This window comes from Lucilia sericata, unplaced genomic scaffold (assembly GCF_015586225.1).
Source record: "Lucilia sericata isolate MDLA Ls3-8-SP2 unplaced genomic scaffold, ASM1558622v1 Contig000002F_arrow, whole genome shotgun sequence".
Lineage (NCBI taxonomy): Eukaryota > Metazoa > Arthropoda > Insecta > Diptera > Calliphoridae > Lucilia > Lucilia sericata.
This window is the reverse complement of record NW_023994043.1, coordinates 252,903-270,101: the sequence shown is the minus strand read 5'-3', so window position 1 is coordinate 270,101 and position 17,199 is coordinate 252,903. Positions and strand designations below refer to the sequence as shown.

At 32.2% G+C, this 17,199-nt stretch overlaps 1 protein-coding gene across 2 annotated transcripts in view; it reads left to right on the top strand.

The window, feature by feature from the left end:
* The window catches only part of LOC119613553 (mucin-5AC), a 117,299-nt gene extending 108,087 nt beyond the window's left edge, over positions 1–9,212 (top strand). Inside the window, exon 5 of one of the 2 annotated variants that reach the window (XM_037969611.1) lies at positions 1,719–9,212. In XM_037969611.1, the coding sequence (XP_037825539.1) occupies positions 1,719–8,217 (6,499 nt within the window). In that variant the 3' untranslated portion in view covers positions 8,218–9,212. The remainder of the gene's footprint in view (positions 1–1,718) is intronic. The other variant, XM_037969675.1, reaches the window with a different exon arrangement.
* The last annotated feature ends 7,987 nt before the right edge of the window (positions 9,213–17,199 follow it).

The window sequence follows — 17,199 nt, the reverse complement described above, 5'->3', positions numbered from 1 at the left end:
GTATGTATGGATATAATCACAAATAATGTTGGCAATAAGGATCTTCCTATCAGATACATAAAATATGTTATATTTAGTTCGTTGGTCAGCGTTGAACAGATGTTAAGAAATGTTTAATTGTTTTGTATACATACATACATATGTACGAACTTATGTACAATAAATCCATTAAGGAAATTACATTTGCAATACTTACATACATACATACATATTTATTTTAAAATTATAGCCATTCAAATCTGTTTTCTTTTTAATTTTACCACCATTTATTGTTTAAGATTCCTATTTTGTTTGAAAATTAAATTATTCAATGATTTCGGATATGGCCGATTGCAATAATTTATACCTAATTATTGTCTATGTAGAGCGTACACATAGAAAAAGATCTAACTCAAACCAAATTTAATTATTTTTGAAATTTTATTCAGAATGTGTTCTTAAGTCAAATAATTTGTAATTGTATTTCAGAATTTTCCATTTGTATTTAAAATTTTTCAAATTGTAATTCAGAAAATAAAAATTTTACTTCCATTTGTATTTCAGAATTTTCCAATTGTATTTCAGAATATTCTAATAGAATTTTCATGCAATATTTCTGAAATACAAAAGGAAATTTCTGATATACAAATGGATATTTCTGAAATACAAGTAGAAATTTCTGAAATATAACAAGAATTTACTGAAATATAATTAGATATTCCTGAATTATAACTAGATATTTCTGAAATATAATTAGAAAATTCTGAACCATAATTAGAAATTTCTGAAACATAATTAGATATTTCTGAAATACAATTAGAAAGTTCTGAATTAAAACTAGAAATGGTGTAGTACTTAAAAGTGTTATTTCAGATTTTCTAGCTTATACCGTGGTATTTTGAAAGTATGGTTATCTTCTCTGGTAAAAAGTATCAAAACCACTTACTATTTACGTACCTTTTCTTTGTTACCACACAGGTCAGAATTTTTCATAATCAAATATGAATTCATAATTTGTCTAATCTTTCACGGTAAATCGATATGATAGCCAGAAAGAACATTTTTTCAAAAGGTACAAACCAGCATTTTTGTTTGAATCTATTCATACTCATATATTTGAGTGAATCTTATATGTAAATATACATATATATACATACGTTCATGCATGTCTGCTTGGGTAATAGTGTGCGATGATGCAACTGCTATTGCCGTAATACACTTTACCTAAACATCCGAGTAGTATGGAAGTGGGAGTATTGATGCCTTTTTCCAGTAAAACTGGAAAGATTTTTAGCTCTCAAATTTACTCGCATGACTATGCAACATGTAATTTTAAAAAACCAGCGCACATATTCAATGGTGAACTAATGCATGCATCAATTCAATATGCTGCAAGCATTATTAATGAACAAAAATATGAAAAGTAGAGATTTTATCCATACAACATGATTTGTGAAAATCTCTTCCTGGTTAAAAGTAAAATGCATCAATTTTAGAATTTATACAACATTAAATGTTTCAGCGAATACTAAAATCACTTTTGGATAAAATGTTATAAGACAGATTTTTCATACATTAAAATTACATATTATTCCTAAGTGAAATACGTTTTTTTTTAATTCAATGAATTACAACAAAAATATTTTTCGCATTGATACTAGGTATAATTTTATTCAAAGTGTCTATATAATTAATGAATTTTATAATTACTAAGTATTAATATACTTTGTTTTTTTTAGTGTTGTAACATCTGTATCGGTAATTTTGAATGGAAATGAACCAGAATTCACAGATGCATTAGGACAAAAAGTACCTAAACCACAACCATCACTACAAGTTGCTAGCCCTATTGATCTCCTCAATCCCGATCGGTATGAATTCTATACCTTCGATGAACATGGTGAATTGGTAAAACGTCTTATGACTATGGAAGAAATCCAAAGTATTGTTGCAAACGGAGATGGTGAAGGGCCAACAATTATACACCATGGCCCCATTGAGGATCGGGACCCGGAGAAAAATGTTCAAGATATCGTCAATAGTGTACAAAGTGTTCTTAACAAGGAAGTCGAATCTAATAAAAATTCAAGCACAGATAGTTTACCGGTTTTCGATACGCCTGATGTGTCATCATCTTGGTCTATGATATTACCTGCCATTTTTGGTAACACCGGTGGTGTTGATATATTTCCGCAACAGAAACCTCAACAAATTGTCATGACTCCAGATACTGAAATTATCGAAACTTCAACAAAGGAAGCAGCTACCACAACTACCAAGAAGCCTAAACCCAGTAAAAGGAAACCAGGACAAAAACGCAAACCAACAACCTCAACTACTGAAATGACACCTCAAGTAATACAAGAAGAACTTGATTCTCAAGAATCGGTTTATACTGGTATGCAACAGTATCAAAATCTTGCGGCAACTATGCAAAACTATGATGGTTTTTCACAATTGCATATGCAACCTATCTATCACAAACTTCCAGAAATAGAAACTTCAACACGACGAGTATTCATAAACAATCAGGAAGTAGTAAAGAAACCGGATACTATCGTTGAGAATGACGAAGTTATACTAAATGAAAATTTGGCTAAAAAACCAGTATCTGTACAACACAAACCATTACCACCACATCGTATTAAGAAGCCAAATGGGGGTCATACAACTACAAAACGTCCACAAGTGAACAAACAAAAAATTAAGAGAAAACCAACAACAACCACGACTACAACAACACCATTACCAACAACAACAACCACCACTACAACACCTGAACCTACAACAACAACAACTACTACAACACCTGCACCTACAACAACAACTACTACTACTACAACTCCTGCGCCAACTACGACAACAACCACAACTACAACTCCTGCACCAACTACAACTCCTGCACCAACTACAACTCCTGCACCAACTACAACTCCTGCACCAACTACAACTCCTGCCCCCACTACAACTCCAGTTCCTACAACAACTTCACCTCCTTCTTCCACATCTACTACAGCCCCATCAACAACAACCACTGTTGCACCATCAACTACTAAAGCGCCCAAGAAAAAGAAGAAGAAGCCTACTCGCCATCCAGTTCACTCAACCAGCACAACTCCAGATAAACCCCATTTGGTTGGGGAAAAACGGAAACCTTCCCCCAAACCTCACAGGCCAAGGCCAAAACCAGCACAGCAGCATACTAAATATCCTCACGTCACAACATCTTCCGATTTAGCTGCTGAAGGATCCGCTCATCAAGAAGTCACACACAATAAATTCCAACATGTGACATATCACAGACCACGTCCTAAACCAAATAAACCAACTACTACTACAAGCACCACCACCACGACTACTACCACAACAACAACGACTACACCTGTTCCGGAGCCATCGACCACCGTCGTTTTTGCACCTATCCCAATAACATCAACTAATAGCCCAATTGATATGTCACTAATTGTACAAGATTTCTCCGGTTATCAACCAACTCTAAATAATTATGGAGAAGAAATTCTAACTACAAGAATAACAACCACTAAACCTGAATTAGCAACGTCTGCCAATATACCATCCACTTCTGGAACCTCGGGTTATCCTGTACCATCTTACGGTATATCAACTGACGATTCAGAAGACTTTAGCTTTAATCAGTTCAAAAAACAACCGCTACCAGCGTTTGCACTAACGCAACATGGATCCAAGCCTTACGAACAGGATGCACATACTTTACAATCATTTGATCAAATAATGCAAACACTGAAGCAACCCGATCAAATGGCCGAAAAGATAGGAGAAGACATTTCAATTTCTTCAGATAATCCTAACTTAAAGCCTGATAAATATGATAACAGTGAAAATGAAAACAAAAAGGGAGAAATGGCTAACAAGCATATGATTACCATTGATAATTCTATGAAGCCGAAACCATCATCTACGTCAAAACCTTCTAATGAACAATATGGAGACAGCGCTCTCGCTACAACATTGCTAAATTTTGAATCGACTACTGATGTGCATGGTTCCGAAGAAACTACGATAAAATATGAAAACAAGAAAACTGATCGTCCCGCATCATATGTAACAACTAAGATGCCTGAAGAATTTACCACAAACATGTCAACCGAAAAGGATGCAAGTGATGATAATGAAACTACTGAACTTCCCAGCTATACAGCATTTACTGATGCCATCAAAGAATCAACTATTAACACAGAAATTCCAGAAACCACGAATACCTTAGCTGAAAAACAAGTGGAACATACAACAGCATATCCCAAGATACAACAAGATGAAATTCACCACCAAGAATATGAAACATCTGCTTATGGCTCGACAACAAAAATAACCGAGCAATCAACATTTACGTATGGAGAAGAAAATACTGAGGATGAAAACCAAACGACAGAAAACTACACTGACCATCTCAATTCAGAAACTAGACTTCCTGTGATTATGCCACATAATGTAGAAACTATGAGCAATGATGAAAAGGACGTTAGTCGTCCTGTATTAGTAGCTGATCTTAAACCTCAACTCAACATGGAAGTAATCAAACCATCTGAACAAATAACAATGTCCGATTTCCAAACTCAAGCCGCAACTGTGGCTTCAACACTAGTTGACGGTACCAACACCGTAGCATCCGATTACAGCATGATGAACTCTAATGAGACAAAAGATGAAATTGCATTCCTAATGTCGGATGTTATTAAACAAATATCGAACTCCAATGATATTTCTAACACTCAACAAACTAATTCTAATGACAACCGTTATTCAAATCAAGCTCAACTCGATTTATCATTCCTCATGAAACCCACTAAAGAGGTAGCACAAAATCCCAGTTCCATTTCAGCCAATATGGATGGTGACTACAAACAAGATTATAAACCAATTTATGAACGATTTGAAACCACACATACCATTAATCATGGAAATTATAATGTACAAGACGATTCTACTACACATTCCATTACAACACAACTTCCCGATGCAACCACTGTTAAAGATATACAAAATGAAGAATTTGGTACCGACTCTGTAGAAAAAACCACTCAAAGCTACTCAACAGAAACTGAAGAAGAAACAAATACAAATATGGATACAACCAAGGTTGAACATTTAATGTCTACAACAACCGCCTCAGATACACTAGAAGATTATACCACAACAACTGTGCATAAAAACAATGAAGAACACGACGCGACAACTGAATCTCATACTGAAAGCGTTGACAATGCAAACAATGAGAAACTACACCACAAAGAAGAAGATAATAGCAACGACAGCACCTCCACTATTGCTTCTGAAGAAGATTTTACAACTTCCCAAACTCTAACTGAATCTAATGAAGAAACTACATCCAAAATCCCTATTCCATCCCTTCCAGAAATATATGCTCAACAACAACAGAATTTTGAAGTCGAAAGGGAACCATTATTTGAAGCCGATAGCCCTGTAGATACAACAACTCTTATAAACGTATTGTCTGAGGAAACAACATTTTCTTCTAGTGAGGAAAATCAGAGTAATATTTCTGATAAAAAAGAAATACCGAATAAATCATATGAGAGCATTATCGCAAATAATAGTGTTACCGAGAGTTCGGAATATGATTTGAAATCTGAAACTACTACAATAAAGGACTATTTAAGCGAAGATGTTCGAGTGACCACTGAATTATCCAACGAAACAAGTGAAGAAGATAAAATGATTTCAAGCGAAATGGAAACAACAACAATTAAAGATGAATCTTCCGAATACACTAATATCGGACAACAAACAACAAATGCTTTTGAATCAACAACAGCTACAAATGAAATCACCACAACATTCATAGAGCATAATGAATCAGAAACAACTGAGGAGACTGAAGAGAATGCAGCTGCTGAATCACATGTCAATGTCATTGATAACGTAACTGAAAATCTAACTCATAAAGAGAAAATTCTGGAGGAACTCACAGACTCTTTAGAAACCACCACTCAAGTAACAACTTCTAAAGAATCGGAAGCTGATGAAGCTACTACAGTTAAAGCAGATGAAATTTTCAATACTGAAGAAACTAATACCGCTGCATATCAAATGAGTGAAGAAACTTCTGCTGAGCTAAATTCCATGATCTCCGAAGAAGATGAAACTGATGAATCTATTGATGAGGACCCCTATATAAAACTAGGTGAAACGACAACCACTCAAAAACCTGAACTATCTTTGGACGTTGAAACTCAAACATCTGTCGAAAAAATAGTTTCTGATAAAATACCTAGTCTTGAACAGGATATGCCTATGTTAGCACCACCAAAACCAATTCATTCAATAATTGAAAATGATGTTCCTACAGGAACTCAATCAAGTATGTTAATACAAAATTATGGTCAACCATACGAAGAAGCTGACGAAGAGGATGAGGATGATCAAATTGGTTACCAAGTTCCCAAACTACCAAATCCCGTATCAAGTACCACTACGTCCAGAACGACTACAACATCTAGTACAACAACCACTCACAAACCAAAAGTTACAACAACCCGACGTTTGAATACGCTTAAGCCAGTCTCATACTTCAACAAACAACCAGCGTACGCTTTGTATCACGAACCAGTCGAACCGCTCTACAATAAACCTTCCTTGCAGTCATCGTACACACAGCAAAAAGAAAATACACCTCATAAAGTTACCACCTATACCATACCAACACCTCAACAACGTCCTATGCAGAGACCTCCTCAACTGAGCAACTTAATGATATCTTCCACACAGGCCACAAGACCACCAGTCAAACTGGACCCATCACCCAGTAATTCAAAGGGTCTGGAAGCATCCCTGGCAAATTTGGATGAAGATATTTTAGCATTTGCAAAGCTCTGTAATGAATTGGCTTTCAGTTATTGGAAATCGATAACATCAGAAAAAATTAGCTCTGCCAGAAGTTTGGTCATGTCTCCTTTCGCTTTAACTTCCATGCTTTCAATGGTATTCCTAGGGGCTCGTGGCAGTACTTCAGGTGAAATGAATGACGTACTTAAGCTCGACGATATGGTAACATTCAACCCTCACTTAGTTTTTAAAAATATTACCGATTCTGTTGAGAAGGCCATGGATAGTGACATTGCTACAACAGCATTTGTACGAGAAATTTTCAGTGATCGTGCTAATGGTAAAATTTTGCAATTCTTTAAAGAAAAAACGCAACAATTGTATGCCGGCCATGTTGAGGAAGTAAATTTCCATGTCGTTAACGACATCATTCGGAGACGTACAAATCTATTAGTGAAGCGCCACACAATGGGCAAAGTCCTCGAATATTTGCGAACTAACAGTGTATGGGTAAATGGTCCATTGGCTACGATCTCTGCAAATCTCTTCCAAACTGATTGTTCACATGGATCTACACAAGATAAGGATGGGGAAATATTCTTCCAAGTACATCCAACGGTCCGACAAAGACGCCTAGTTCCTATTCCTGCAGTACTTTTTAAGAGCGGCTTTACTGCTGGTTATGAACCCAATTTAGATGCCACTGTTGTGGCCTTTGGACGTATACAGGACACCACTAGCATGATTTATGTTATGCCTGGACATCTAAGTTCTATATCACCATCCGATAACTTGGACCGCCTTGAAAAACAGTTGATGGAAACGGCTATTTCAAAGAATGCCTGGAGTAACTTACTCACCTCGCTAATGGATCGCCCCGGCATGGAAGTACAACTACCAAGATTTTCACATCGATCATTTGTAAATGCCACATTAGGCCTACAAAAAATGGGACTAAAGGGTCTCTTCAAGTCCGACTATGCCGATTTAGGAGGCTTAACGGGTTCATCCAATCGTGACATTTATCTCTCTGACATGATTCAAATAAATACTTTCAGTACATGTGGCGAAGAAAAAATAGCTGATCACCATCACGTGGAAATGTATCCGGCTCCACCATTGCGCAAACGCAATAAAGATGTTGATGCCCATGATGATGACGAACAGGACTCTTCAGAGGCAATTATCGACTTTGGTTCATTAGTTCAAGATTCTGTTTTAGGTCGCGGTTTTTATGATGATTTATTGGATCCCAAATATCTGGAACTTCCACTGCCTTTAAGGCCACGACAAGCACGCGTCCCCGATGCTCCTAGATTACGGTTTGACAAACCATTCCTCTATTTTGTCCGTCACAATCCAACAGGCATGATACTATTCATGGGTCGCTTCAATCCGAGATTATTGCCATGAGCCGTAGTAATTGACTACAAAACTAAATGTAAGCCAAACGTGTAATACTTGTTATTAAAAATTATAGTAAAATTCTGTATTGCTTCTTAGTTACGAATTCTTTTTAATCTCTTGTGGTCAAAAAAATACTAAAAACATACTTTAGTAGTAAATATAAAAAAAACTAAATATTTATTTAAGTTTGTAGTTGTATATTTTGATATTTACTCATGTCACGTATACAAGATATTCATATGCATACATAAATATAATTATTTATGTTTAAAACAATACTATTTTTATCAACATTATTATTATATTATTATTACTATTATAATTTCCTACTTTTATTATTATTATTTTATTTTATAAATGCTTTACCTTAATCACGAGTCATACAAAGGTGTTAAAGTGCCTGAGTCTGTGTGGGAATAAACGAACGCATACTCCGGCATTATTCCTACTTATTTTTTGATGGATTTTGTAATTTGTTGCACGAGTATACAAATGACTGACATCGCTTGTTGATTCAAGATTGACGTATTGCATGCAGTACTTTCATTCAACATACGAATACATACACTAACTGTAATCACGCATATTTACATACATTTGTATATGCATTTGCATGTATACATACATACATACATATATATAAATGTATGTATGTATAAAAGGATACACATTTAAATTGAATTTATCCTTTTTTACGAATACATTGAACGTATCATTTTAATTTTCATTATTAATTTATCTATATGTAGGTATGTAGTATCCCATATACATATGTATATGAGATACTATTTATTTGTTTGCGTACGTATGTAGTTTGTTTAATGATCGATTTTTTGTTTTAATTTAATACTTTTTTACATTTGTAATGTATACAGTACAAGTATACAAACGAATAATTATTTATATACATACATAAATACATACATATACATATGTATCTGTATTTTTATATACTTTTATATACGTATTTGTTAAATAAATAAATCAACAATAAAATTTTAAAAAATACATATTTGTGTGGAAATTATTTTAATTTTTATCCCTTAGATAAAATATTTGGAACTCAAATTGACTAAGTATGAATTTTCAACATAAAATTGATTTGGTAGAACTATCGACAATTTGCTCAATTTTCATGATAGTCTCAGCAAAAACTTACATTGAAAAGGTTAAAATGCTAAAATTTACTTACACAATAGCATTCTAAGTCGTTTTGGGCGAAATTTTTTGATAGACCAAAAACTGCTGAACATATTTCAAATTTGACTTTAGTATACGGTTCTACAGGAAATTTTAGGATATATGTATACTAGGGTTTCAATTATTCGAATAAAAATGTACTATATTTTTATTCGAGTAGTCAATAAAATTTTAAAAATTATTCGATTATTCGAACGAATAACAAATAAAAGTTTCTATTCGAATATTTTAATAAAATACAAATAAAATTTGCCAAACACCTTTAAAATCTTAAGATACGGGTAAAATCGGCTTTCTTAAGTTAATACACTTATAAATCAGTAGCTTGTTGAATCTCAACCTATTTTAAATTTCTCAACGGATTTAAAAGTGGAAACTGTGGCAGCAGTATGTACGCTGAACTCCCTGTTGTAGTTTGATATTTCACTTTTTGTCCAAAGAAATTAACCAGATTATTGAATTAGTCTAATTACACTTTTATAAAACCAATGTGTCGTAGTAGGTCTAAGACCCCATTTCATGCCTGTAGTTCTCCTACATATCGCCGAGCACCGATGTGCCTTTTTGATCCTATTCTTTATGTGGTGTCTTCATTTTAATTTTCGGTGAAGGATTACATATGTCTATCACCGACATAGACAGATACTTAAAGAACCAAATTAATTAATATTTATCTTTTTCACTTATTGCAAACATTTAAAACAATGAAGAGAAACACATTTAAAACTAGAGCCATTTTAGTCAAAAAACTATACATACAATAGATAAATTGTATGAACCCAGCAAAATATTTGCTTACAAATTCACTAGAAAAATCACCAGAATTCATCGAGTAAAGTGCTTACAATTTTACTAGAAAAAGTACTTATTTTTGTTTGAGATGTTCCAAAAGTAAGTCAATATTATTTGGTTGGAAATAAGTTGTTTTTTTAGTAGAGTTATTTATAGAATATTTATGAAAAAATAAAAATAAAAAGTCGACACAGACTGGGGTTGAACTCAATACCTTCCGTTTACCAGTTGGATGCTAACCTCACTACACCACTGCTTAGCTGTTTTATTGTGCGTCAAATAATAGTTTTCACACACAAATACTATTTTATTTTCTGTTTGTCTAAAAATAGATATTTGATATCTTGTGCACAAAAAAAGGAAAAAATGAAAAAGTAACTGTTTTATGTTTGTTTCTTTATTTTGATTTTTTTTAGACTTTACATACAAAGTAAGTCATTAATAAAGTACTTAATGGTAATCATTGTAAGCAAAGATTTTGCTGGGAATAAACCATCTTACATTAAACATCCCATACAACAAGTACATTATACAAAACGTTACACATTAAACAATTTATAAAACAAGTAAGTAGTTTATAATTCCTAACTTGTTTATGTTGAAATATGTATAAGTAGTCAGAGTTTTATGACTAGATGGAGAGCTGATATTGCCGTTCGTGCTGCACTCGTGCATGATACCGAAATACCGCCCGAATCTAACACAATACCTGCTCTAGTAGTGTGAATTTGTAGAATTGCCGATTGTAAGAACGCATTCTTCTTACATTCGTAACTAACTTGTGTAGTATTTGCGATCGTATTCTTAGTCGAAATCAAGAACCTCCGAATTAACGATCACTTCCCGAATAAGCATCATTCAACGATTGCCTCCCGAATAACCATCGTTCAACGATAACTTCCCGAATAACCATCGTACACTTAAGTAGATCATAAGTAGTTTAAGGTTTAAGTAGTTTAAGCTTTGTTCCGAATTACACATCACATTTTAAATATTTGTATTTTCATTTAAAGGAAGCAGACCTTTGAATTGAACCTGGACAGACTGAGTCATACCTCAGCTGGAAAAGTAAACTGCATTACATTATAAACTGCAAAAAGAAGTAAACGTTTTGTTTTAATGATAACGTATGTTTATATTTAGATTTGTTTTTCGAATTATTAACATAATTTCATTGATAGGTATAATAAAATATTCGTAAAATAGCATTCAAATACATATTCGATTAATCGACAAAAATTGTTCTAAATTGGATATTTTTTATTCGTTCGAAGAAAAACAATTTTTTTTCCTCGATTAATCGAATAATTTTAATTCGAATGGCAACCCTAATATATACTCAGTAAAATATTTTCAAATTTTGGTAATGAGTATTGTAGGTAATGTAGTTATTTCACACATTACTTGGTAATGAGTAGTCTTTATTAATAAAATTATTTAATTTTTTTGGATAGGATTTGTAGCTAGATGTATAGAGCGTATGTCTAATAAGGAATTAGTTAATGGTTTTAAACCTAGTCGATATTAGAAGATTTTTAAAGAAATAGTGATTTGTACCTTTGTGTAAAAACTATTCCAAATAGCACGATAAAACAACTTTTTAATGGAGCGTTGGGCAATAGAATAGACCAATAAACACATAAAATAACTGTAAAGCCGGTTTTAAATCCGGAGTGTGTAAAAACTATTCCAAATAGCACGATAAAACAACTTTTTAATGGAGCATTGGGCAATAGAATAGACCAATAAACACATAAAATAACTGTAAAGCCGGTTTTAAATCCGGAATAGTTGGACAAGCACATTTGTAATTAGTTATTTTTTGGTCATCGTCAAACAAAAATAAGTAGTTCTTCACCCAAAAAGAAAGTACTTAAACTTTGCTCCAATATTACTTGCATACTTACCGAGTAAGTAATGATTTTGCCGGGTACTCTTAATTTGACAGAATTTGGATGCACTGTAAATGCATAAGAGCATTAGAAAAATGCAGTTTAAAAAAATAAAAACTTGATTTTATCATTCGTAAATATATTATTTAATTCCCTTAAATAGTAATAAGGTAATAACTTCCCATCAAATAATGTTTTTTTTTTTATTAATTTTTAATTTTTTCTAAAGTGTAAAATCTGAAAATTTTAAGTATCATCTCATCTAAACGGTTAATGATAGAATTTTTGTTTTGCACTACTTTTGTCAGCAAAAAGCATATTTTGATTATGCATAAGAAAAAAGTGCATCTTTGAATAATACTAAATGGAGCATTAGAGAAGTGTGAAATTAACCTCATTCTTATTGATTTTTCTTATAAAATCAATTAAATCAATTTGCAGTTTCGATTAAAATCAGTGGTTTCCGCCTTAGATATACAGGGAAGGAGTTGGAATTTTGAAAAAAATTATTGCAGCAAAAATTATATCAGTGACCACTAGATACAAAAACCTCTAAAAAGTTGTGATATCACAAAAACGGGAAACATTTTGTTTTTTTGAAACGAAGGCTAATACTTATGTATTCTCTAATATCATATACTCACATACAAATATAAATATATACATATGTATGTATGTACATATGTATTTGTAAATAGGTATACATGAATGTGCGTACACGTACATACTTTCTATTTAAAAAATAGGTCATTGTGAAAAAAGTTTCAACTTTTAGAGTTAGCAACTTAATTGAAGCGCATCTAGAAAATTGCAACATCATTAATAACAATAAGTGCAACCAATAAAATCACAATGCAACCATTAGCTAAAAGTAATTTTCAAGTTGTATTTAGTTAAATGCACGAGGGGAGAATAAAAGCATAATGAAAAAAGTGGAATAAAAACGAACACCAAAAGGGATTCCATTTAACCAATAAAAAGAAAGAAAATTATAAATAAACTTCAGGCTTTTAAAAACTCCATTTTAAATCTTTTCATTAATTAATATTAGGTTTGTTCGCGAACTTGATAATTTGCATAAATTATAAAATTCACATTTTTTTCGGATTCCGTTCGCTTACTTTTTTAAAATTCCTGCGTGAGAGGAAAAGAGCGTTAAAAGTGACAAGGATTTTTTAAATTTATGGACAATATTTATACATTAATGGATTTGTTTCATATTCTTGATATGTATGTTTTATTACTGTTTTATAATTTGAAATTTACTTAAGAAATTTGTAAATCAATCTATCATTGAATTTGTAATTAGAAAAATACTAAAATGCATAGATCTATTGAGCAAATTGTGGAACGCCAACATGCATGGACGCAACAAATGTTTGCACAACAACAGCAATTTTTTGCAGAAATTTTATGTCTACAGACTTCAAGCCCAGTAATGAATGTGGCGTCAAATAGTATTGCGATACCGAAGTTCCAAATATTCGATGAAGATTCGAATGACTTTGATACATACAAAAGGCAATTGGAAAATCATTTTAAAGCATATGCTGTTGATGACGATGAGCGGAAGAGATAATTTTTCTTGTCATGGATTGGTGACAACAGTTATGGGAAAAGTGGTTTGGAAAATTTGACATATTCAGATATTGTATCTAAGTTGGATAGTCAGTATAAAAGCAAAGTCCATATAAGCAAAACAAGATACGAATTCTACATAAGAACCAAACGTGAACGTATGGCTAGGGAATGTAAATTTGTATGTATATAAAAGGGAAGATTGTGAATTGATATATAAATTCTATATACTCCAGACGAATCGGTTAAAACTGCTGCATTACAAAAAGGTGAACCGACATTGGAAGAAGTATTGCAGATTGCGGAAACTTTTGATGCCACACAGAAGACCGTCAAAAGCATAAAATCGAATGAAGGTGGTGATAATGATGTTTTTATGATAAAACAAAGCTCAAGAAATCTAAAATATAATCGTAGAATGCAACAACAAACTCGTAAAAACGAAAATCTGAAATCAAGTCGTCAGTGGCCGTCATGTGTTGGATGCTTTAAAAGTTATGATAAGTCAAACTAAGTACAAGTATTTTAAATTGCAATGTTTTTTTCCAGGCAAATAGGACATATTCATTCGGTATGTACACTTAAATCTAATTCTAAAAAGATAATTAATATGGTAGAAAATGTAGTTGATAGTTCTATAGATGAGAATACAACAGTTTTCGCATGTGATACTATTGATATGCGTTAAAATATATAATCAAGATATCAAATTTCATTTTGATACGGATGCTATGCGATTTGTTATTGGTTTAGAGTGTTATAAGTCGTTTAAAAATCCCATTTTGAAACCTACGTCAGCGAAGCTATTTGGTTATGGTAATACTCAAATACCAGTTTTAAGTCCTATCGAAGTAAATGTTCAAATTCAAGATGAATGCAAATGTTTAGATTTTATTGTGGCTGATCCAAATGAGTGCAGCAACCTTTTCGGTTTTGAACTGGTATGATGAGTTTAAAATAGGTCTAATGTTTAAGATTAATGAGAATCCGAATTTGAAAACTATATGAATGCTAGGCTAAAATTTTGTAAACCAAGACCAATTCCATACTCTTTGAATGAAACTTTCAAAAATGTCGTTTAACAAATTTGGGAATATGGAAACCTGTCAAATTTAGTCAATGGGCTTAGCCATTGGTAATAGTACCAAAATCTAATAATAAAATCCGAGTATGTGCTGATTTTAAAATAAGAATTAACAATTCCTACAAAATGGATGTAGAATAGTACCCAATTCCACAAATACGAAACCTGTTTCACAAAATCAAGAATGGTAAATTATTTTCAAAGATAAATTTGTCAGATGCATACATATTTACAAATCGAAATGGAGGAGAATTCAAAGAATCTTCTTGTTGTTAACACTCCATTAGAACTTCTTGAATATCAAAGATTACCATTTAGTGTAGCAAGTGTTTTAGCTACATTTCAGCGTTTAATTGAGCAAAAATTAGTGGTATTCCAGGTTGTATAAACTATTTAGATGCATTGGGAAATTAATTATTATTGTTCTTTTATAAAAAATTACTCAACTATTTCTGGCCCACTTAACTTTTTACGTAAAAAAACTAAAAAATTTTTTGTGGTAATGAACACGAAAAGACTTTTCCGAAATTGAAAAGACAGTTGATTGAAATAGCTCAACTTGCATTTTGACGTATATTTGCCTATAGTACTAGCTATATATGTATCATCATTTGGTATTGGAGCTCTAATTTCGCACATTTATTCCGACTGTTCAGAGCGACCCATGCTTCAAAGACTTTAGATGATCATCAGAAAAAAAGTACTAACGTATAATATGCTTCAAAAACTCGAAAATCCTGTCCTATATATTCTATTAAAATACATAATAAATTAATGCAAAATTATGTCTTATGGGTAAAATATGCGAAAATATGCGCTAATAAATACATGTCAAAATTATTAAATTGTTCTGAAACGTATGAATAAAAAACGTGCACTTGCTTATTTTCCCTGCTTGCGGGATAGCGTCAAGACGTTTCAACTCGGTATTGCCAACTCGTCTAAGACCAAAGGCTTCATAAGCTGTTCAAAAAACGGTAAAATAGGATAAAATTTAGAAAAAAGATTAAAAAGCACCAATTATAATTTTCAATAATAGGGATAAAGGAGCAGAATGTAAAAATAAACAAAATTTCGTTTTTTGAAAAATGTATTTTATTATGAACAAAAACAAAAATAAATTATTTAATTTTAATATAACAATTCATTTAAACATAAATATCAAATAATTTTTCTTTTTTGGGATCGTTTACAAAATGTAAGTACATTAATTTTCAAATAAATCCATATCATCTTCTGTGCAATCATTAGACCACAAAACAGTATTAAAGAAATATTTTGACATCTTGTAAATATCATTACTATTAATTTTATTATAAACATCTGATGGTAGTTGAAAAGTGTTACAACACGCATTTTCAAATTTTAAACCATATTTAATGTGTAACAGAGCACTTACTGAATTTAAGGATAATCGGTTTCTTGTTTTTTTTTTTCATCAAACTAAAAGTCCTTCCTACCTCGGCAATAGAATAAGGCATCGAACGTAAGACAAAATTAGTAAGATCGATAAACGGGTTTTCTTCCAAAGAATTTTTGTGGACTTCAATTCAAAACTCGTCAGTTCTTCGTGTATTTTTCCATTATACCCCATTTACACTACAACGAAATCTAGTTCTTATGAGATTTCGAGCAAATCTAGTTGATTTAACTAGATTTCCCATACAAAAAAAATCTAGTAAAAATAGAAATGATTCCTGCTGAAAATTGCCAGAATCGGTCCATAATTTCATATACCTCCCATACAAAAGTACATATTCCCTGAAAATGAGTTTTTTGTTAATAACTTCCGTCAGAATGTTGATATCTTCACAAAATTCTATAAATTAAAATCTTATGTCAATGGAATTCATTGAGAGAAAAAATTTTCTGGATCGATCCATTATTGGACATAGCTCCCATACAAGGTCCCCTCCCGAAAATCACTTAAACGCACATAACTCCTTACAAAATATTGATATTCATACATTTAGCACAAATATTGCTCTTATATACATAAATTACACTATAAAATTGTTTTACGATCGGTCCATATTTGGTCATAGCTCTCATACTAGGTCCACAATATTCATTGCCAAATAATGATATAGATACACAATTTTGAAATTTTGTCTTTATATACATAATTGGTCATAGCTCCCATACAAGGTCCTTTTACGAAAATCTCTTAAACACACATTACTCATTACCAAATAAAGCTATTGATACAAAATTTGGCACAAATATTAGTTTGGTATACAAAAATTCTATTTCAAGATTTTTTCACGATCGGTCCATAACATGGGTGCGGTCGGTCCCATGCAAGTGTCCCTTCAGAAAATCACTTGAACACACATTACTTATTACTAAACTACGATATAGATACAAAATTTGACTGAAATATAGCTTTTATGTACAGAAATTTTGAAGATTTTTTTTACGATCGGTCTATAATTGGTCATA